Source organism: Dermacentor variabilis, chromosome 1, assembly GCF_050947875.1.
Source record: "Dermacentor variabilis isolate Ectoservices chromosome 1, ASM5094787v1, whole genome shotgun sequence".
NCBI lineage: Eukaryota > Metazoa > Arthropoda > Arachnida > Ixodida > Ixodidae > Dermacentor > Dermacentor variabilis.
The window spans coordinates 220128345-220151765 of record NC_134568.1 but is presented as its reverse complement, the minus strand read 5'-3'; the positions used below and the strand labels follow the sequence as shown (position 1 = coordinate 220151765).

General features: G+C 42.4%; 1 protein-coding gene across 1 annotated transcript; it reads right to left on the bottom strand.

Annotated features, from left to right (window-relative positions):
- Window positions 1-1227: 1227 nt before the first annotated feature.
- Window positions 1228-23043, bottom strand: l(1)G0320 (signal sequence receptor subunit 1 l(1)G0320). The gene is made up of 9 exons (XM_075669326.1): window positions 22851-23043; window positions 21811-21908; window positions 16085-16193; window positions 14305-14432; window positions 12576-12707; window positions 10985-11064; window positions 7031-7109; window positions 4728-4815; window positions 1228-1601 (listed from the first exon to the last, which is right to left on the bottom strand). The coding sequence occupies exons 1-9, from the start codon at window positions 22915-22917 to the stop codon at window positions 1522-1524; spliced, it is 861 nt and encodes a 286-aa protein (XP_075525441.1). The 5' UTR covers window positions 22918-23043; the 3' UTR covers window positions 1228-1521.
- Window positions 23044-23421: the final 378 nt, after the last annotated feature.

Sequence of the window (23421 nt, the reverse complement as noted above, 5' to 3'; positions counted from 1 at the left end):
TAGGGGCAAGGACTTTCTGATTCACCCTCGCATAATAATTAAGTATTTAAGAAATACAGTGGCAGATATAATACCACTGCATAACAACTTTGTGGGTAGCCCTGCAGGAGCCTAGCCAGGGGGAGCACACCATGTGCCTGCCTTCCACCCCCTCCCCTTAAAAAAAAAATGCAGTAGGAAGCCGTTGACAGCACTCAGGGCGGGCACTGACTAGTTAACTGAGCTGTATGTTTAATGACAGAAGCTTTGCACCGAGCTTTCAGTGAAAAGACGTACACCACAATGTTCAGGAGAAATGTCACAAACTTGAACAGAAGCTTCACACTTGTAGCTCTTAAACATATTAATCCACAGCACTATACCATCCTTTACTCTTCTTCAATGCAATAATATCTTGCATGTATCACTCCTTCATCTCTACAATTCTGCGAGTGCATTAAATAAATATGCAATTTTAATACTTCTACACATGCTATTGAAGCTGACGTTCAGATGCACAAACTCTCGAAGACAAATAACAGCCCCTTCATCAAAAACCCTCTCAAGCAGAACTTGAAATCTCTAAGCACATGTAGTAAAAGACCAATCAGTGGCAAATGAATGCTGCAAATGTCACAAGCCTCAAGATCTCAAAAAATCGTAGACAATAGTTAATAATATCCTCATAACTTATACGTTGCAAATTTTGAGTCCCGTGATGCTTCGATAAATGCAGCTACATCTTTTTTAATTACTGCCAAAATTCTGGAGCATGGTGCAGTGCTGCTTTGTATCCTGCTGACAGACCACCTTGATCACTTTTGCATACACCTGTCTGCCCATTTCAAAGCTTATCAAACTGCAATCAGTGCCAGCATACTTAGGCTGCACTCAGTTCTTGCTTTATGAAATGCAGCATCAGAGTTGGTGCTATAAAGGCCAAGAAAGAGGACTTCAAATACACACATACTGTGCTAACTCACATTTATAAAGTTGATGAAATGTCCTTTATTGTCACATAAAAACTAGACACAGACACATGCTAAATGTACTGCAGTGACGGGCTGTAATTCGTGCTACTGAAGTTCATGTTGAGATAAAGGCGTTCATGTTAGGTATAAGGCGAAATAATTACAATTGCAAATGTTGACCACACAATTCCAGTAAAATGGAATCGGCAGTCCCTGAAGGTGTACACTGCTGGTAAAAGTGCAAGTATAACCATGCATACACAAGAAAACAGATGTAAAAAAAAAATTTTATTATAGAGGCCTATCACAGCCCACCGCAGCTCCCTTCTCCTGCCACCTTGCCGTCCAGTCAGCGCCATGACCAAAAATTCCATTCTGAATGCAACAAAATCATCAACAGTTCCAAAAAATGAGTGACAAAGCACCATTACCACAACAAGAATGACTGGAAACGCCTTTCAGCAAACCGCGAGAATCCCTGTGGCAGGAGGTGTGATGTGACAGGGGTCTGCGATGCGATGTGGTGCTTAGCACGAGTGTCAGTGGCAACAGTCATTTTTTTGACACCTCACTACTCCTCTCCAGATCCAGTGCCCCTCTTGAGTCGTCGTGACCTCGGTGACTGGCGTGGTGACCTCTTTGGCGATCGATCTGCAGGTAGTCAAGCAGTCAAAAGTCATTCTAGATTTTGTCATAAAATCCACATATAAACTGTCCCAACTGCACACTGTTGTTGCTACATTAAGCTAAGCTTGATAACTATTGTAAAATTCCGAGCAAGTGCCCTCCCTATGGTGAAAGATAACCCAAGAAAGAATTTCAATGCATAGAAATTTTAATATAACAAAGCAAATTGACGATTTTAGCAACTTCACTATATTGAGGTTTAACTGTGTATTGCTGTTTGTGAGGGAGCAAGAATGGTTCTTAGCGTTTGCTTCAATGTAACCTAAAGGTATCTGTCTTATTTTGTGCCGAATTTTGTTATAATTTCATGCTGCTGGTGAAATTTCGCCAGTAAAGTGCGCTCAGCCACTGGACACCGAATCATTACGGGAACTCCAGCCTCTCAGTAGCAAGGGGCACGGGTTTGTGGACAGTGCACAGGCTGCGCATGGAGTGCAATGAAAGAGGATGGGGGCGACTGCGGAAAGGAATACAACTGCAATAAGAATGTTCTTTCCAGGGGTATAGGTCCGATGGGCCAATCCTCAGCAGCAATGCCCATCCAAGCGGCTTATGCCAGCTCCCCATTGAATGTCCATGTTGCGCATTCGTGCAAGGGTATTGCATGCCTGTTCCAACATTTCAGGAGAGAGCGATGGTCAATCCGCTACCGCAATACGCATTCAAGAGAAACCCGGGAATTGTAGTACAGGTCTTGCTGGCAGTGAGCGTTCCGCAATGAGCATTACCACAATGCATTGCAGTTATGCGGTAATCACATATTTTTTCATGCAATCAAAGGTGCTTGCTTTTGACGATACTTTAGTGAGATTTCGCTTGACTAGCACCTGACACATCGGCTGCCATGAGCAACAGCATTCTTAACACAGTGCCAGAAACACTGTCACCTCTTGACATGTCCTGTGCTACTTGCAAGAAATCTCATGAAAGTGAAAGTATCTTAGAAAATGATCATCCGAGAATATGGTCCAAGCTTGTCAACGCATTGTTGCATGCACAAACGCCTGCATGCAACATTGGCTGGTCTGTATTTTGACCATTGCCATGATGTTGCTACAGAGAAGAGAAAGTATGGCTAACGCATACATTAAAGGGCCCCTTCACCAGGCCCTATAGCAAATCTTGGTTTTATGCTGGAAGTTGTTACGTGTCCTCTAGGGAGCTTCTGCGGCAAAAAGTTTTTCAAATCGGCTCATTAATAGCCAAGATAGAAATATTTCAGTGCCACGAACCCACGATTTCAACAGTTGGGCTCCACTGCCAAGCAAGACGCTCTCTCCACTCACCCCGTCAAGTCTTCGCAAGTGAAATTCCTTCCCTGCATTCTCCTATACCAGACCTTGTGGATCGCGTGATGCATACGTCACAGGCCCCACTTTCGATTTCTTTCTCCCCCCCCCCAGCGCTACGTATTTCCGCTGACAGCGTCGCGTGCGAGCTGTTGTCTCGTTTGCACAGTGCACAACTTTGCACTGTGCCCAAGGAAGCATGACTAGCGGTATAATTCATTGCTACACGAGTGGATCGCAGAGCATCCACTCATCCACTAGCAAGTGGATCGCAGAGCATGATTACATGCTGGAGCAAGGTAGAAAATGGCATAGTTTCGGTACCTACGCACGTGACTGCACAACTGTGGGAACAAGCAGACAAAGCGGAAGTACATCTTTCTTCCTTCGATGCGAAGTAAAACAAAAAAACATGCAGACATTCCGTTTGTGTGTTTTAATATTTCTCTAAACTTGAATTCGTCAATTCAAGCAACAGATCGCACAGATAACAGACGTCTTGAATAATTCTCGAAGTCACGTGTCACCACGAGCAATGTCACACTGCGGACATGACTATGTAGGTGTCCGGCTTGGAGTGCGGTGGCCGCAAGGAGAAGGAATAACGGCATTCAGTTTGAAATTTCAAGTCTCTCCGAGGCGCGCAGCGATGGAATACTTTGCAGACACGATCGTTATCGTTCAATGTATGCTCTGTGCTTGTCAGCTCAAAAGGCCAGACCTGGTGAGGGGCCCTTTAAACTTAATGCCATGGCAACTTAAAAAAAGAAGTTGACCGTGCTGCAATAGAATAATGATTACATGTTCCTTTGCAACATCCATTGTCTGGTGTGCTTCACACACTGGAGATGTATCAAAACTAAAATACAGCTATTTCTGCAGATCTCGGTAGCTAAATTAGCATGTGGTCATGCAGTTAAGAGTCCGAAATACTAAATGGTGCACTGTAAGGTGTCTGTAATTTCAGTTGTACTTATACATTATTTACAGTAAAACCTCGTTAAACCGTACCTGCGTAAACAGCACTTTTGTTCTAAAAGTAGTAAAGTCAAATCCCCAAATCAGCGGCCATTGAACATAACGCATTTTATATCTGCATAAACCGTACCAGCCATTTGTGTACTTATTGGTTAACACGTAGTGTTTCCGGCTCAATCACGGCTGTAGGTCGGCCTGGCAGAACAACGAGCCTCAGAGACCAGAATGACCTCCAAGCGCAAAGGCAGAGGGCGCTTGGAAGGGTGAAGCCACATCGACATCATTTCGACACTGTGCCAGTGAGCATTGTGGCCTGTGTTGTGGCGTCGTGCAAGCTAGGACTCGCGTCATGCTGAAGCTCGGTTAAAAACCGGGTGCTCAGCGTCGAAGAAAATTGGACATTGTTTGTGACACCAAACGTGGCACGAAGAAACCAGCGCTGGTACGCGAGAGGGATCTACTGATGACTACGTTGTGCGGCATTTGGAATGCAAAGGAGAAGTTGCTCGGTAGTGCAGCTGTGACCGTGAAAAGATGTCGGCTTCAGGTTTGACTTTTCGCCATCGTTGCCTCTGTTATTGCCAAGTGCTGCCTAACAGCGACATTTTTTTCGCTTTCATGGCACTCTCTCAGAGTTGTTTTTGACAGGTAAGTGGGCAATCTCATGCTATTTCAGTTAAGCAGTACTACCATTTAGTACATAGTTTTTCCGAGCTCTGGCCAACTACGATTTAATGAAGTTTCACTGTATATGGGGCCAGTGGTGGCGCCGCGAAGCTGACTAAAATATCGGTTGGTAACTGCAAATGAAGAGTTCACTTACTTATCTCCTTGGGCAGCCAATCATAGTCCACATCACTGGCACTCTGAGTGCCCATCTCTACTTTTTGCTTGCTGGCTGGCTTCTTTTTCTAAAAAAAAGCAGAACGCAGAGAGCAGAACAAGTGGTCATTGCAAGTTTGTATACAAGTTCTACAGCAAGCGAAGTTGGCAGAAACGTCGACAGTTTCTAGTGCTAGAACAAATTACATTAGCGTATGTGAAGTACTGGAAAAAATTTTAGCTTTATTGTGTGGTTAGTTGCAGAAAGTTTCAAAATAAATGTATTGATAATTAAACAAGAGGCTGATGCACTAAGCAAGACCATATGGCACTTCCAATAACTGTCACAATTTGTACCCCGATGCAAGTGCCCTTACTTTACAAAGAGCTGGAGCTCTGCCTTGGTTCTTCTGTATGCTTGGCTGATAGCATATGCTATGTTTGGGTCTGCAAATTCTAAATTTTCTTATTAATGTGTACAGTAGAACCCAGTTGATACGTTCACGTTACGTATGTTTTCCTGGCGCCAACATTCGCAATCAAGAACACAAAAAATCACCCAGTAGATTTACGCTAATTTTTTACTGGTTCATACATTCACAGAAAACACAATTTTTCGGCACCAACGTTCAGTATGCCGCTAGAGCTCATGTAAACAAGAGAATGCCCGAGGCACACGCGATTGAGAACAGTATATAGCTGCCCGCCGCGGCAGCTTCACCGCTATACTCGCCTGTCTGTCTCGTTTCGGTTCCAGCACGCACTCAGTTTCTCATTTCGGTACCAGTAAATCTTCTCCGGGGTCATTGTACACGCAGCATTCACAGCTATCACCGCCAATCCTATTGCGACAAGCATCTTCGCCTAGCTGTTTCACAGCGCATGGTGCTGTCAAAAGCGCAAGCTTCTAGCAGGCAATATCTGAAACACGCCACTGTTCCCTGCGGCAGACTGTAATCGCAGACGTTTTCCAGCTGCTAGATCCCATGTGAACAAGGCTCGCGCGAGGGGGTGCGCGTGACTGAGAACGGTATATAGCTGCCCATCTCAAGTGAAAACAATGGCGCGCACAGTTTCTTATTCCAGTACCAGAAAATCTACACCCAGGTCGTCGCACGCGGCATTCATAGCTATTGCCATTAAGCTATTACAATAAGCATCTTCACCTACCTGTTTTACAGTGCGTGGTGCATAGTGCCATTGGTATAGCGTACTGCACGCTTTTAGTAGGCGATAATCCAAATGCACTGCCATTCCCTGCGGCAGGGGGCGCTATGTAGGCATCGTGTTTCGCTTCGGCAGCATCCAATGTCACCCACCAGCTCGATATCGTTTCGGTTTCCCAGTCGCCCTCTTAAACATCATGCAATAGGAAAACAACAAAATGCGTCTCGGGCCGCCGGACCACCACCAGCTCCACGCGCGTCGGCTCTCGTGCCTCAACGATCTGAGCGACGCTTCGCATTATAGATGTCAACCATACTCTAGTCTGTAGAATTTTTTTAGTTACTTCAAATCGTACGTTCCCCAGTTGGTAAGGTTTTTCTTGTGGTTTCTTCCAAACCGTTTGAACGAGGTTGTATTGTATACGTATCAGGCCCTTCCTGTTCAAATATAGGTATATGAAACAGAAAAATGCTCCCATTGGCAAACTACTGGCCCTACATAAATGGAAGTTGTTGCATTTGAAAGAAAAGTCAGTTCTAGTAACAAGTGGGTGTGTGGCTTTCTTCCTTATGCTATTAACTTAAAAAGAGAGTGAAAAAAAATATATACATATATATGCATAAACTGAGGGCCTAAATTAAAAATTTGCTGTCAATGTCATAGCCTACCATCGCTACTGTCATTACAAGATGTTGACAGAACTAGCCCAACCTCATGTTTTCCTAAAGATTTGCTGCCACCAAAATATGATTTCTCCTTTCAAATCTAACAAACACCATTCAAATTGGTTCAGTGGCGGTCAAACAAGGATGTGCTTCCATTTTTTTCATACATATCTGCAAAGGGTTTAAGCTATAGCTTCCACCTGATGCTGTGCCCCAATTGAAGTATATGTATGTATGCAGCATGAGCTCACACCACTTCCAGGCTCAGGGAAATGCAGAAAAGCACATGTCGCATTCCTTATTGAATTCTTTATGCAAGAGATTTAATAGAGGATCTTTAAATGTTGAACAGAGCCAATTACTAAAAGCCTCCGGGTTTAATAAGCGTGGCATAGATTATCTATTTACATTTATTCGCATTTGGATTTACTATAGCAGAGCGATCATATAACCAGCACTATTTTAGACTCACACTAAGAGTTCCCAGGAACTGTTGTGCAGCTACCAGCAGGAGGACCAGACATGTAGCCAAGAACATGTATAAGAAGAACCTGCAATGTATGAGCAGAGAATGGTGGAACATGAACAATGCCACACACACAACGCTCACAATTTCAACTACATCAATTGTTCAGTTCCTGCAGTTGCTAACCTGGATACAATAACAAAAAATGGTGTCAATTTGACAATACTTTAATTAAATTTTTATAGCTATCAATGAAAATCAACTGGGTGACAACAGCTAAGAGAAAACCCTTTTTCTAAGAAAATGAGCTGAATATTGCACACACACTCAGTAGCCAGGTTTTATTGTTACAACCAATAATGCGGCATGGGAGCATATGAGTAAGCAGTTTATTTTACCATAGAACACATACTAAAGCTGACGGTGCATCAGCTGCTCATTCTTACAGAACCCAATATTTTGTTAAAACCAGTATCATTATAAGTGGGTTCGAATGTATTGAGAAAAAGGACACTCTAGCACAAATTTTACAATGTACCATATTTGCATGAATATTTAGTTTCTTTTCTTTGCCATCCTGTTCGAAGCACTGCTTCTTTCCTCAAGGACTGGAGAAGTTGGCAAGAGCACAGTAAAGAAAAAAATAAACTAATAATGATGCAAAGCTAGCATTACTGGTACGTTAACAGGTACACAGGGTATCGATGGCTTTACTAGATGATACCGTATCTACACGCATAATGATTGCACTTTTTTGTCAACAAAATTATTGCAAATTCAGGGGTGCAATCATTACACGGGTTAAATTTTCCACGAAAATAAACTTTTTTTCATCCTGCATTTGCTGCGAGTTGACAACAGGTCAACAGGCGGCTGCCGCTGTAACAGTGCGGGACACCAAAATAAAAATGGCGGTCGGCGTAGCAAGCCGAACGCGATTTTTCTTCTCGTGAGTATATTACGTCCATTGAAGCAGTTTCTCCCGTATCAGTAATTAATAATATTGTTAATATCGGCAAGTTTACGGCAATAACATATCCATGTCCAGTTTGAGGGGACAAAAACAGAGATGGGTGCACTTAGCTGCCAGCGACATAGAAACACATGGCGGGCATGCTGCGAAAACTGCGGCATTTGTCTTCACTACAATCCTAATACAGCACATTTCCGCTAAGGGTTGGCGAATATTTTTGCTGTGTTACAAACATCAGCATAGTAATAGGGTACACTTCTAACGTATCAGTGTAACGTGGCTACTATCGTTGCCGCTCGCGATTTGTTGCGTGCCCACGAGTGCAGACGAGAGGAATCGAAAAGCGTTTTTTCTGTTCTTGTTATTGACCACAACCATTATAAAGCCTACAAATAATAAAGCCAAGGCAAGTTTGGTTGTAGCTTTTTTTGTTTTTTTTTTCATGGAAGTGCGGAAAGTGGTGACAGGAATGAAATGGGCCATCTGCTTAAGAATCTGTTTGGAGCGTGCAGACCGCTTGGTATGCCTTGAAGAGTCGTTTTTGTATTATTCGACAGATGGTAAGCACGATCGTCATTAGCTAGACTTGGCACACGACATATCGCTGCGGCAAGTTTGGGGTGCTATCATTAGGCGGGAAACATAAAATACGGTATTTCAGTGAAGTCGGTATGCCCCTTTTCAGATATTGCTAGCTCATTTCCCTGTGTGCAGACACTGTCACTAAGTCATTTTTTAAAGCTAAAGCAGGAACGTGTTGCAATGGAACAAATGCCCTTGTGAAAACATGTGCTGTTATTTCACTTGCACGACGCAGAATAGATATTGCCTAATGAAACAAATGCTGAGGGCTTGCCCTCACCAGAGTTTCAAGTGAAAATGGCAGCTCACAATCAATTATTGCTGTATTTATCCAATTCTAATGCAAACACATTTTTCTCAAGAAAACAGGTCCCAAACTACCTGCACTTTACAATCGGACACAAATCTGAAACTGCGTCCACAGCATTGTCAATAGCCTACTGTCAGAATCAGCATCATTGCCATTGTCATCACAAGATGGTGACAGAAGTTTTTGTGCAGGTTGACAATGATGATGCATTATTTTAGATCCTGAGTTAGTGGCAACAGAGCAGTGTCACATGTATTCGTGATTATTCCCAATCAATACTACATATTAGGAAGTCACAGTCACTGACCGATTTTTGTTACTTCCTAGTGGCACCATAACCTTTTCAATAGCACCAAAGTACATGTATAACACCGACCAAAATCTTGGATTCTGTACAATGTCTTACCCAACTGTTTGGACATGATCCACACGAGCAAGGTTGCCAAGATAGTGGCCATGAACAAAGTTGATGCTATTCAGTTTCTCATCTGTGTTTTTGCTTCCATTGGTGGTGCAGTTTTTTGTTTTTGGCTTTCTGGGTGCTATGTGGCTACTACAAATAGACCTGCGTCAACTTGATACCTAATCATAACTTTGGTCACTAACACCTGAAGATGTACTGCTTAGGCACAAAGTCTGTGCTAGAAGTACTGTCCATCTCGATGACAGTGCCTACCAAGTTTCTTGTCCAAGTGCTTGAAAAAGGGAAACAATACTCTGAAACAAATTCATGAAAAGCAGTCTGAAACGCCAGCGTCGGCAACAGCACGTAACGCACATCGAGCTGTGCCGTCACAAAATGCCTCCTTGGTATCAGTGACCATGATACTTCACATTGTGGAAATTGAGCTATGCCTTGGCACCTTTGCGTGGACATTCACCTATTCTCTCGTCCCTACGCCTCTCCCCTTTCCACTCGTGACAATTGTCGGCGGTGGCACTCCACTCGCGGTGTTTTTTTGTAGTGGGGGCACTCTTGTTGCTGGCAGTGGCTGGCCGCAGAGCGCGTGCATGAGAGATCTTTTGTGGACAGCACTGGGTAATCCCACACCTTTCTCTCATCCGCCGGACCCTTTGTGTCTCGGACTTGAGTTTGCGTACAGTGCCTTTGCACGTATGGCAAGTACAGGCGCCGACAAAAGTGGTATACTCCACGCAGCGGGAGCCGGAGCAACGGCAAACTGCATTGCAACGCCATCTACAGGCAGCATCTGGGATCGAGACAGCCAATGGGTGCCCTTTATTATCTGCAGGCATGTCGCTTGACTCGTGTCAATGTAGATGGCGTCGCGATGCAGTGTGCCGCTGCTCCGGCTCCCGCTGCGTGGAGTATACCACTTTTGTCGGCGCCTGTACATACCTCATGTTGATCCTGACCATATGCTAAGCCGAAGAGCAGTGCCTAGTGCTTCCGTATGGTCAAACTGCACCAAGCTGCACTCATCGGAGGCCCAAGCCGAAGGAGATTGCCAGAGTTTTCACGAGCGGGCCCATTGGTTATCACGAGAGCAAGCAGCATAGCCACGGGGACTTTTCCCAGTGGTGTGTCACAGGGAGCCATAGCTCTCGCAGCAACGTGCTATTGGCGCCCCTGTCTGTATTTTCGCCCTTGGTGCAGGAGCCCTTTGGTTCCAGCAAACCCCGGGAATAGGTGTTTGTGCAGTGTTGGGTGCCATTGGAGATGATAAACAGTTTCCCGGCAGGGCAATACTGTGTTCTCTTGCATGCGCAGCATTAGGTGCCCCCCCTTAGCTGCCTGAGCATACTCCAGTGCACAGTAGTGCACTAGAATAAGAGAGGCGACAGCTGACACGGCCTGTGGCTCATTAAGCTCGAGCCCGCAATGGTCAGTACTCCTGTGAGATACCAGACCCCCACAACGTGGCTATTTTACTGGAGCACAACGCCAAGCAAAAACAAGTATGTGAGAAAAATTTCTATGTTGTTTTTCACTTGAAATTCCGTTCTTTGGGCTGCCAGACATTTTTACAGCAGTCTGCGTTAAAAAAAATCGGTCGGCGACTGCAGTATTGAATTCATAAGCCAAATATTCACGCACTACTAATTTAAAGGCTCCATGAAATATCTCACTTACGTTTCTCCATCAAGTCCCTCATCAATTTCCACAACCTCGATAGTTTCATTGAAGACAGCATCCTGGTAGGCATTGCCATCCTTGAAGAGAGGCAAAAAAAAAAAAAAAAAAAAAGTAAGTAAAAATGATTGCTGCTTAGCATACATCATCACTGAACGGCACACCACAGCTTCTCAAAATACTTATTAAAGTAAACTATGAGAGACTTCTTGATCCATTTACACAGATTGTATAGGAGTACTGAGCTGCAGATACTGCTTATTAAGGTGAGAAAAATTTTAAACTAGAAGCTTGAATAAGAGATTTTCTAAATTCGCACAAATATATTGTCATGATTTTTTTTTTTTTTTCTGAAAAGTATACTTCAATACCATCTGGCTCAGCTGCTATGTTACAAACATCACAGCTTGTGTGGTTTTAGAGCATTGCTCATGGAAAATACAAATATAGCATAAATGGTGTCCTGATACGATCGAAGTGACAGACACAAAAAATTTAGGTTTATTTTTTGGCACACAAATGTCTCAAGTCACTCACACTGCAGAAAGCGCTAAAAGGGCTTTCGTATACCGATTGCAATGCTAAGCCTAAAAGGCTGCTTCGCCCAGCATGCAGCTAGTGATCTGCAGTGGCACCACCCCTTCAGCACACCAAAACGCTTGTCGCATTTTAAGAACAAATAATGTAGAAACTGAGGCAGTGCAGTAGCAGACCAGCCTTTATCAAAACATCGCTGTACCGACACCGACACACCTTTATTTCAAATCACGCGCTCAGCATGTAACGATCAATATCGCCATCTGTCGGCAACTAGAGTTGACCAGGCAGACGCAGCTAAATTCGGAAGTAGCGCCGCAACTTGCAAAACTTTGGAGTTGATTTCTGCTCACGTGCTACAAACCATCCTCGCGAGCACGAACGAACAATGCTCAGCATGAACACCATAAGCCCAAAAAACACAATGATAAGTCTTGTGCACTGCTACCGCGTGGGTTTGTAACAAAGACTACTGATGTGCAGATATGGTGTGCGTTGGCTTCCTCAAGTCCAAATTGCAATGCAAAATTTTTTTCTAAATTAAGAAATTATAGAATGTAGATTTGGAACCCCCTGTTCTATGCAGACAAATGTCTAAGTTTAGTTTTGAAAATGATTTGAGATAAACCATCTTTTGTCATACCAATACACACAACAAGGCAGGATACGTTGATACATGATGTCAACAACTGGTCTATAGGTTATAGAATTTAGCTGATTTCATGCACTGCTACTTCTCTGAATGACATGAGGCTCAATAACCGAGTGGATTCGCATGCACCACTAAGCTGGCACACCAGCTAACTTCTGTAAAGCATTGTTTGCATTTTACATCAAGCAGGCAAGAGAAAGTGACCACTTTGATGTAGCTGTGTAATATGTTTTACAGTAGGGTGTGGTGCAACACATACAAGAGCTTATGTGAAAGTGTGGTGTCATGGTCTCCTTGAAACTGCAGCCCATAGAAGCAGGTTGAATGATCTTACCAACCTCAACACATTATTCTTTACAAACATATGAAGGAGCATTATCGAGAAATTTAAGTGACACTTACGGCATCTCTGTATCTGAGGTTTACAGCCAGGCCAAACGGCCTAGCACTGAAGCTCTCACTGGCAAAGAAGCTGTAAGACAGGGTAGCCTGTTGTTTTGGTTTTACCACCTTGTTGTATCCAATGGTTGTAAACTGGGTGAAAAGGAATAAAAATGCCAAACATTAAAAATCTCAAATAGGAAAGCAAGCTCACAGCACTGTTCTGAAATAGAATTTACTATCTGGCAAACTAAAAATTTTATAAGTCACCAGCACCTCAAGTTTAGCTTGACGATTAAATAAAGGGTTCTAACTTTTGCTCTATGGCTTAAGTGTTTTAAATCATATAATTGAACAAATGTAATCAGTTTCTTTCCTTTTCCCAATAATTTATGGCACATACACCTCACAATATAATGAGCCATGTTGAGAATGTAACATTTTTTCCCCCCAAAGCACCAACCAATCTTGACACACCCAGGGTGTGAAATGGTGCAATGGTAGTAGCTGGACAAGGCTGGGGAGAGCCTGACCATTTTGACAGTTTAAGTTATGCTTGACACTCAAAAGCCCCTTGGCTGTGGTGCTTGTATGTCTGAATGTCATAACTATTTTTCTTTTTAACTTCCAAGTGTCAGTCTACATTATGTACATAGTTACGTTTATATTTATGAAAATATGATATATATTTCACTGATATGGAGCAATTGACAATGCACATAGTCGGTCTAACGAGTGCAAGAGAGTACAATGTCCAAATTGAATGGTTTTCTCATACACAAGCCAACAAACTAAGTTGTACAAATTATTCACGCATTGACAAGAGAAATACAGCTTTGTCAGAAGTTCTCGGACCACAGCTCTAGTGCCCAGCATAAGCACATTGCTGCACATGCTGGCTCATTATACTTACATTTTTGTGGATGCCAATAATTGATATAGCCCCTTCATGCCAATACAGGACACAATCAGCTTAGAAATCACACCATGATTTAAGGAACATTAAAGGAAATAAAAGTGGGCAGTATTAGTAAATCACTCTTAAGAATACTGAAAAAGGCACTCTAACTATGAAAGGAGGAATGATACATCAGAAAGAATGCAAAAACAAAAGACTGGTGCCAAAAGAGCCTTGAAATTTCTGCCCTATCCAGCCATGACACCATTAATTTTGACAGGCATCTGCTCGGGCTTCGCTATTATTTTGTCAGTAAAGTTGGACTACATTGTATTCTAAAGGAGCTGAACACAATTTAGCTTTTACTGCACCACAATGACCCAAATATCGGAAGATACTTGAAATTTGCGACATCACAGTGGGCATTGCGACACTAATGTTGCAGTGCGAAATTATTAAGAAATGAAAGTGTGGTCTGCATTTCCCCTAGCAGTGAACCTCTTCCTACAAAATTAACGAAAATAAAAGTTTTGAAATACTTATCAGTCTAAACTAATTTAGTGCTTCTTTTTAGTGTCCTTTTAAAATCACTCCACGAATATTTGAGCTCTTGAGTACTAGTGAATGATATACAAATTGAATCACAGTGAATCATGATACATATTTTGTTTAAAAAAAGGTCTATGGATAAAATTACAAAATGCTTCATCCTCTAACTATAGTGAAATGTTGCACAGTTTAAGATCAAACATATTTCCTAGAGTTATTTTGATGCAACCTACAAAATATTTAATTGTCGGTTTGGAATACTTTCAACAGGACAAGGTAATAAGAAAAGACACAAACACTCACGTTTTGTATATAAAAAGTGAAGTCCATTGGGTAACGGAAAGAAGCATCCATAGTATCCAACACAAATTCCTTATCACCCTTGTTGCTGAAGCCCACAAGAAAGTGTACCTCCTTACCAGCAGGCAACTCTGCATTGAAAGACCGGCTAGTCACACAATGCATGCCCAAATGTACCTGTTTATTAAATCTGTTAAAAATGTGGAAAAGCAAGATTCAAGATTTGTGTTGACATGTCCTTAGGTCAAAGTGGTCGTTTTACATACCACAAATGTCTAAGAGACCATTATCAAGCACATTCGAGCTACATGGATCATTGCCATAAGTTTGCAGGAGATCACGGCAGTGGAACCACCTTTCCTGTGAAATTATCTTCATCGTCAACAACAAACTATTTCATAAGGCATTAGCTAACATTGCATAATAAAGAAGTATTAGCATGTTATTTCGTTTACTTGCCATCCTTCAAAACTATTAGGCAAGACATTACTTAGCCTTACTAACATGCTACATTGTTTATTTTTTGTATTTCATTGTTATGCTTTGTTTTAGCACTCCCCTCCGCAATGCCCTCGGGCCTTGAGGGTACCATAAATAAATTGAGCATCATCGCTGGGTGGGCACAGATAAGTTTATTGCAAGAACATATGGACAAGAAAACAACAGGATTGTACAGTGCTGATTGAGTTTAATATCCCAAAACAACACACGGGCTATGAGCTGTGCCATAGTGGAGTGTTTCTAATTAATTTTGACCACTTGAGGTTCTTTCACAAGCACCAAAATCAATTCTGCCAAAATCAGAATGAGGCAGCAGTAGTTGGGAATCATTCCCACAGCCTCGTTCTCAGCAGCAGCGCGCATAGCCACTAAGCCACCATGTTGGGCGATTGGACAGTGTTTGTCCTTTTTTCTTTTCATACCTTTATGTTGCTGCTATATTTTCTCCTGCACTGTTACTGCCTACAACTGACATTGGACACACTGGAAAACCACACCTGTCAGCATCCATACCAGTACTTTGCTTTTAAATTTCAATGTCATTAATTCACAACATAATTAAGGGCCTTCGGTTTCAGCTGTTTACCTTTTTAAGAATTGGGGAGCAAAAACTGGACACTATGCTCTTAGGTGTTACCAGCGAATTGTGTTTGTTTTTTTCTAGGATTTATTTCACACTTCAGCTCCTTCTTGAAGTGCAGACACTAAAAATTTTTCAGGCACCATGCATTTGCTGAACTAATCCTTACCTAACTACTGCATATCAATGGCAATATAAACAATGTAAGTTAATAAAGCAGCTGTTCAGTACTAGACATGATTGCATAATATTCTGGAAACATTACCCTCTTCCTTTGCTACTTGCCTTTCATGTGCTAGTTTGATTTTGCACTTGAAGCATAAAAGCTTGAGTCATTTGACAGGACTGACAAACCACTAGTTACTGTTCCACTAGGCAAATCTGTAGCAAACATTTTACCATACAGTTTGCGTAATGTTTTACATAATTGGAACTGCTACCACCAGGCCCCTGAGCTTTGTACTAATGCATGACATAATCATGGTGACCATGGTAGTATTCAATTAGCATGGTAAAATGTGGCGTGTAAACTTGTTTTTATGATTTACAGCTTATTTGCAGCAGTACTGTAGAAGCTGTTTTTAGCATATTGCTAACACATTCCAACATCTTATGAAAGCTCCTTATAGGCCATGCTATTGTCAAGAAGACATGCTTGCTACATGAGCACACTTAGTAGGTACAAGAGCAGAATTGACTAACTTGATTGAAAATTCTGAGGCTTTGTAAACAGCATGTAAGTATCGCCATCAGGGGAAGGTTTCAGTGGACCACCCGAAGAGCTGTCATCACCGTCGTCGTCGTCATCATCCTGAAAAATTCAAGCAATAAGTTTGTGGTTCATCAGAGCTTGCTTCTCACAAATAGTACCCCATAAAATCAACTCTTATTTCCAACAAAAATGTACAATGTTGCCCAAATGACAGCCTGCCTCATTCACACAACCACTTTTTGCTCAATCCTGTCACTAACTTAGGCCAGCTTCTGTAGGGGAGGCAGTTTCGGGCTGGCTTCTCCCTGAAAACGAGCTGCCAGCAACGAAGTTCAACCCCGGCAGAAACCAATCAACCAGGAGACTCTGGTGAACTGATGACTGCTGCCGAGAGCTCCTGCGTCACCCCCACGCTCTCTTGAGCCCTCATTTGTACCGGTTGCCAATCACTGCAGCAGATGACTTGTTCATATATCTTTACATAAATGTAATTTTTTGCAGTGGCACAGTTGTACAGCCAGATAGCAGCCAGCTGCCGACAGGTGGGATTTCCAAAGAGGTCGGTGAGCTTCTCCTTGAAAGCATCCCAGCTACAGATCTCGTCCTCGCGTGTCCAGAACCAGACACGAGGAGTTCCGTCCAAGTAGAATAGGACATTCACTAGTATAATGGTAAAGTTCCAGCGGTTGTTTTGGCTAACACGCTCATACAGGGTGAGCCAGTCCTCAACGTCGACATTATCTCGGCCGGAAGATATGCCAGGTTCACGGCGGTTGGTAACTGTAACGTATGTGGTTGGTGGGGTCGCAGGAGTAGAAGCAGACGAAGTGTCGTCACTGGGAGCCATTGCGGAAAAGCAGGATGGTGCGGCCGCTGCGGAGCTCCGTGGCGAGGACGGGGAACGGCACCCTCCACCAGAATGTTACACGAACGAAGCAATAAGAACTGGAGACTATTTACAAAGTATATTTACAAAGGATAATGCAGCGCTAGCCAGTTCAGCCGACAGCTCGAAAGCCAGAGAGCGTTCGTCGTCTTCGTCGAGGCACCCGCGTGCATCGGCCACAAGAAACACGCAATATGCATGTATCAATATTTATACCATATTATAGGTGATCTTTAGTGCCAGAAGAATGATTACTTGCTTTGCTGGCTGAACTATGTCACACTGATGTGGTTTCAGCCAAACTGTGGTCAAGCTGGTCAACAATGCAACAATACGGGCAGCAGTCGCTGATGCCATCATCATTTGTTTTAACACTGTTCCATCACATTACCAGTTCATTCCCTCCATACGACAATGATGGGACAAGATGGACAACAGCTCTACGAATGAGACCTTCATGTGCCCGAGGAATATCACTGCCAGCAACACTTGACGTCACCCATGCACTTGACAGCACCCATGAGGAGCTCTAGTGTCATTTGCGGTTGCCACCATATTGCCGGCTGTGATTTCATGCGTTCACCTCTAAGCTGCTGTCTAAACACACATACCATCTTTACAAAGTGTCTCAGTATGTTTTGGCTATTGACTGGTGTCGTTTGTCAATGACGCGATTAAGAGCATACACATGTGGCTTGAATCACCCTGAAAAATTATGCTACGGAAAAAAAGCTCGCGTGTACGGCTTGTCAACCCGCTTGAACTCATGAGAGGCACAGGGCGATGTTGGACTACTTCCTCGTGTCGAGCTCGCTGAGAATAAAGACTACCTTGCAAATGCAACAAGCTCGGTGTGCCATGAGCAACTAAACACATACAAGCCACTGGAGTCATGTATAAATGCGCACATGCACGGCATGGTCGCTGTTGTGAAGGTAACTAGACCTGGGAATCTTGCTTCTTGTACAGTAAGCCATGGGAACGCCATGCAGATTACACAACCATGGTGATTGAATGTTGCGACGGAGCTCAATTTCCTGCACCTGTATTTAGATGGAGTTCATGTGCAGTTCAATGAGCACAGGACGCCATGCATGTGTTTAGTAGTAGAGTTAATTCTAGCGCTTAATGCTGACTGAACACATATGCTTGCTTCATGAGAATTAAGTATAAACTATTTTTAATTTCCCACCGCGGCAAACCTAATTGCTGACATTACAGAGACCATTGTGTGCCGTGTCTGCTGACATCATGAAAAGTAGCGTTAGCATTGCTCCACCAAAAAATTGATTGACGATTACGATACTCCCTAAGGCGAAATTGGTATACGCATTTTTATTTCGCGATATATTGGGTTGCAGGGAGAATGTCTTGTGCAGCAAGTTGCAGACGGAGCAAAGTGTGGCACGACTACCTCGCTAATCTGGAGATCGCAAGAGCCAGTGCATGGGTGACGCGTGGGCCCGATTCATAGCAGCCGCCACCAACAGACCTCCCAGACAACACACGCTACTCTGGCGCCATCTCGTAGCTACCTTCGCCGCGCTACACTTCTCACGCTTTCGCCATACCCTCCTACGCTTTCCGCCTCATAGTTCTGTTGCACCATCTTCTCCGTTACCCCCTCGCATGTTTCATCCTTCGCTGCACTCCACATTTGCTTTCATCTTTTGCTTTGCTTGTTTCTGAGGTTATGCCAACGCAGGAATGGGTGCGTAAGAGCTGCGCTCTAAAACTAAAAGTTTTAGACTTTGCAGTCTAAAACACTTTGCACCTAAGACTTTGCAGTGTGTTGCAATGTGGTCAATGTCCGAACGATTAATGTGGTGCCACTCCACCCTCCTCCATACTGTTCTCCCTGTGGTCTTCTAGCACTGATGTTTGATCTCCTTAGGTATCGAGAAGAACCTAACTTGAGCAACATTCTGATCACTGCACTTGTCTTTCGCGTGGCTGTTGCAGCCAAACACCAGCACAGTTAACCATAACGCTGCAACTTCGTTGATGCGCAGTCACAGTACATATCTCTCCAGACGTACAAACATCCATATGAGACTTACTGCTAAATAACAAGCGCCTGTGCCACATTGCACATAACATTGCAGCGTACATGCTTATGTATTGGCTACTGATGAAGTACGCATGGCAAATTCAATGATAATTATCAGCAGTTTGCACAAGATGGCTCTCCCGTATTTCTCTGGCACTGTGCAAATGACAAAACCAGCAATGCAGCGTGGCTGCCCTAGTGATGCTGTAAGTGCCTCACAGATTGAGCTCAGTACCTCCTTTAGAATAAACACTGCACGCCCCCTTTACAATGAACACAGAACTACTACTAGCCCTTACACAATTAATATAAACACAATGCAGGCAAAAGCAGAAATGTACAGATTGTTATACAACACAGAAACAAATTTAACCTTTCATGGTGGTGTGTATAGACCCTTCCAGCACGAGATCATATTGTTTCTGATCAGATGTCTAGACGCAACTGACACACGTGCATGCTTGTGTCTGCTTGTTTTATCTTTGTTGCAGCACCTTTTGGAAACACTGAACTATTGGTAACTGCACTTTGCAGCATCTGTGTATGAAGGCAGCACTTATCTAGCAGAACACAAAGGTATTTGCATGCACTTTCCTTGGCACGAAGAATTGAATGGCAATGTTTTCTCCACAAGCATTCTATGGAAAGAGCTCACATGAGTTTAGTGAATCTAAAGACTTTTAGTGCCGAGGAGAAGTATATTCTTTCAGACAACCAGTAAACATCTAATGAGAGCACTGAAGAAAAACAACAGTTCCTGTTGTGCTCACCCACAACATGATGCTAGCTGGAGACTACACTGTACAACAGCGCAAGGAATAACAAAAAAACTTTCTCAAATGAGTCAATTACTAGGCATTTGTTCACACAAGTTCCATTTCTGCACATTGTTCAAAATATGCAAAATAGTTCAATCAGAATGACCGCTAAGTGGGTAAATACTGATGACCACAAAGGGTTAGAGAATTTGCCACAATGCTGGTAAAGCATCACAAAGCAGAAACAAAACATGCATGTATATAGCTCTCAAATATTTTAATAATCTCACAGGAATGTAGACTGGCTAGAGATGTAAGGGGTGGGTAAAAACTCGTAAAGTTGGGGGGAAAAAGTTTTTTTTTAAATTTTTTTCTATTGGAAAAAGTTGGGGGAAAAGAATGTGAAACCATAAATGTTCATAGCAAGCTTCGCAATAGATTCATAAGTAATGTGTTTGAAAGCTCATCTATAAAATAAAATTTGAGTATGGAAGCAGTCGTGACCAATTCTAATAAGAGTGTTTCTCAGTTATCAGATTAGCAATATTTCACAGATGAAAACAAAGCATTAATTTCATTGTCTTCGCATTCTCTTCATTATTATTGCGTGTATATAATAATAATTTTTATTGCTTATATATAAATATAAGTTATATTTAATCGAGTTTCAATATTCCACCAAATTTCCACCATTTCCTGAAACAAAACAGTGGGAAAAAAAAGTTTTTTCCTCCCACTTAAAATTTACAGAAATTTTGCATCCCTATGACTTGCACATCGGCCAGCACCATGTCAGGGTGCGCACCTGTGAAAGCACTGAGGGCAGGCATGACACTACAATGCACATGCGTGCAGAACATCGTAGTGTCCGACCATAGTCTGCTAGGCTATACCATTCAACCTGGCATAGCTCCTGTTTATTAGCTAATCTATATTTTGCAACTCCTTATTGTAACCATTGTGCATGCAGGAGCATATGCACGTGTGCGTAATTTCTATTTGCGTTGGAAGCGGAGAAGCAGCAAAGGCTATGTACCGGTCTATCACATGCTGCTTGTACAAAAGTATGCTCTGTGCACATGAGATACTTTCGTAGCTGCGCTTCGCGATAGGGCACTGATTTTTGTATCAGTTGACACTCCCATGAGATCAAATCAGGTCAAGGAGAAATAGGCGGCTAATAGTTAAGTTTTCACATTTGTTCCCACATAAAGGTATTGTTTTTGCACTTTCAGGTTACTAAGTTCAAAGGCAGCTGACACGGGCGTTTTTTTCCTACAGCTACATTTATTTTTGCCTATATACTGTTTGTTATCTCTAAGATTTACTTTTTTCACACTTGCTTTTCTTTATGCTTTATAGATTAGAAAAATGTGTGTAATGTCTGTTGTGTGCCTCACCTCAGCAAAACCAATGACAATGCAGGCATTGCATAATTTGGTAAATAAATGAGGAGGTTTTGGTTTGCAGGTAAAAACACCTGAAATTGCATAGTATGCCCCCCCCTCCCCTCCCCACTGCGCTTAGCAAGTGAACTTACTTATACGATAGTGCAGACCAGTGCAGGTACAAGCAGGAGACAAACATATTATTAGATGGAAATACATACAATATATGCAATACAACGATCTGAGGATAGTTGCTGTGTTTTCATTGGAACCTCTTGAAATAGCGCTGGAGTATAAAGACCACAAGGAACATTTTAATTCTAATCCTACACTCGACATTGACTTCATCAACTAGTTAAGCATGTGAGGTCTCATGCATACCAGTTGATGATCACAGTATCATGCAACGTGTTGACCCCCCCACAGGTGAACATTGTAAACCATAATGCTTTGAAATAGATTTTAACAAATTTATTGATCAACATTATCTTTGTATGGCTATCATTAGACAATGTATATGGTTGATTGATTATTGACATTACATTCAGTAATGGCTTCACAACATGCCGCACACCAGAAAGCTTAACACTTCAATAGAAAAGTGACTAGGCCCAAAATGAAGTAAATGTCCCACCTGTTCAGTGACTGCTGCTTCTTGCTGCGCCGAGTCAGCTGGTGCATCATTTTCAACGACGACATCATCGTCGTCTTCTGCTCTGGCACAAGGCACACCTAATGGTATAGACAAATACCATTTCAGCACCAACGCAAGTAAGTGCTTATGCCTGTAGAAACATCTGCGATCTAACATTAACATTAGCAGATCGAAAACGGGCTGAGGAACAGATGCAATAATTTTGAAAATAGCAGCATAATCCTAGAGCTTCCAGAAGCGTATTGTAAAGGCCCTTCACAAAATGCACATGACTGCCTAGTTTTGTCCTTCAGTTTCACAAACTATTTAAGTGGGAAGATATATATATATATATATATATATATATATATATATATATAATTCTAAGGTTAAGGCAGTAGGCACATTTTGCAAGCTTTTATATGCGGCAAATGTGACACGACGTGAGAGGAGCAAGATGTTTCCTGTATGATACTGCAGTTTGACAAAATTCACTGTAATCAGCAGTTTATACGTGATGCAACTGTCTTTATTGAAACGTTTCTGAAGTTAGGTACGAAATCTGCGTCCTTACAAGAACATCTGGACTGAACATATAACTCAGACAAGCAATGACAAATAACATACAGTACAAGAAGTTCCCTGGCTGCTGCTGAATTTAAAAACAAGTCAACAATCACATGAGCCACCTTAGTTGTTTGTAGACTGTTAACGATCATGCACCGTCAAGCTGGATCAATCAGGAGACACTCATCGTAATAATTGCTTCCATATGAGATATGTGTATCACTTTATTCTAGTCTGCATGCCCAATTTGAACACTTCCGACAAATCCATGTTGCTCACTCGAGTCACGTCAGAAAATCTGCGTTATGCTATAGCGATGCAAATACACAAGATGATTCGCTGGAACCTACAATATATAACACCAGTGTTCACCAAATAAGCACTGCCTAACGTCTTTCAAAAATCACCCTAGAAGCTGTTGACTACCACCTTAAGAGGAAATACGTCTGCAGCCACGTAAAGTAAATACTCACCATTTTGATGAAATATAGTCACCAAAGGTACAATAAGCAGGGCTAGAATAATATACCGACTTAACATTTTGCAGTATTATTGAAATATGCAACCAAAGTGCCTAGAAGTTGGAGGATTAAAACCGATTTGAGGTGACGAGCAGACTACGCTGACGCTTCGTGCCGCGCCACCATTACGAAAAGGACCGGTTTCGAGGCTATAAAAAATAAGCACGCAACTGAACCGGCCTCAAGTATTATTTTCACCCTATTGTTTTCTTTTCTCTATATTCTTGAACTTGCACGCATACGGTGAGCACTCAAGCTTCACTAATCAACCAAGGAAAACGGCGAGCAAGCAAATTTTAATATTGAAATTCAGACAGGTGTTTTATTCTCGCAGTGACAACTGCGCCGCTGTTGTCGAACACGTCAGCAGCAGACGCTTCTTCGTGGCCGTGATGGTGGCGGAAAACATTGTTTGCAGCATCGATTTGTTGGTAGCTCAAAGTAATCGTATGGCTCAAAAACTGACTTAAAATTTAGTTTTCAGCGTATATTGAAATAAATTATTCTAAATAAAGTTCAATCA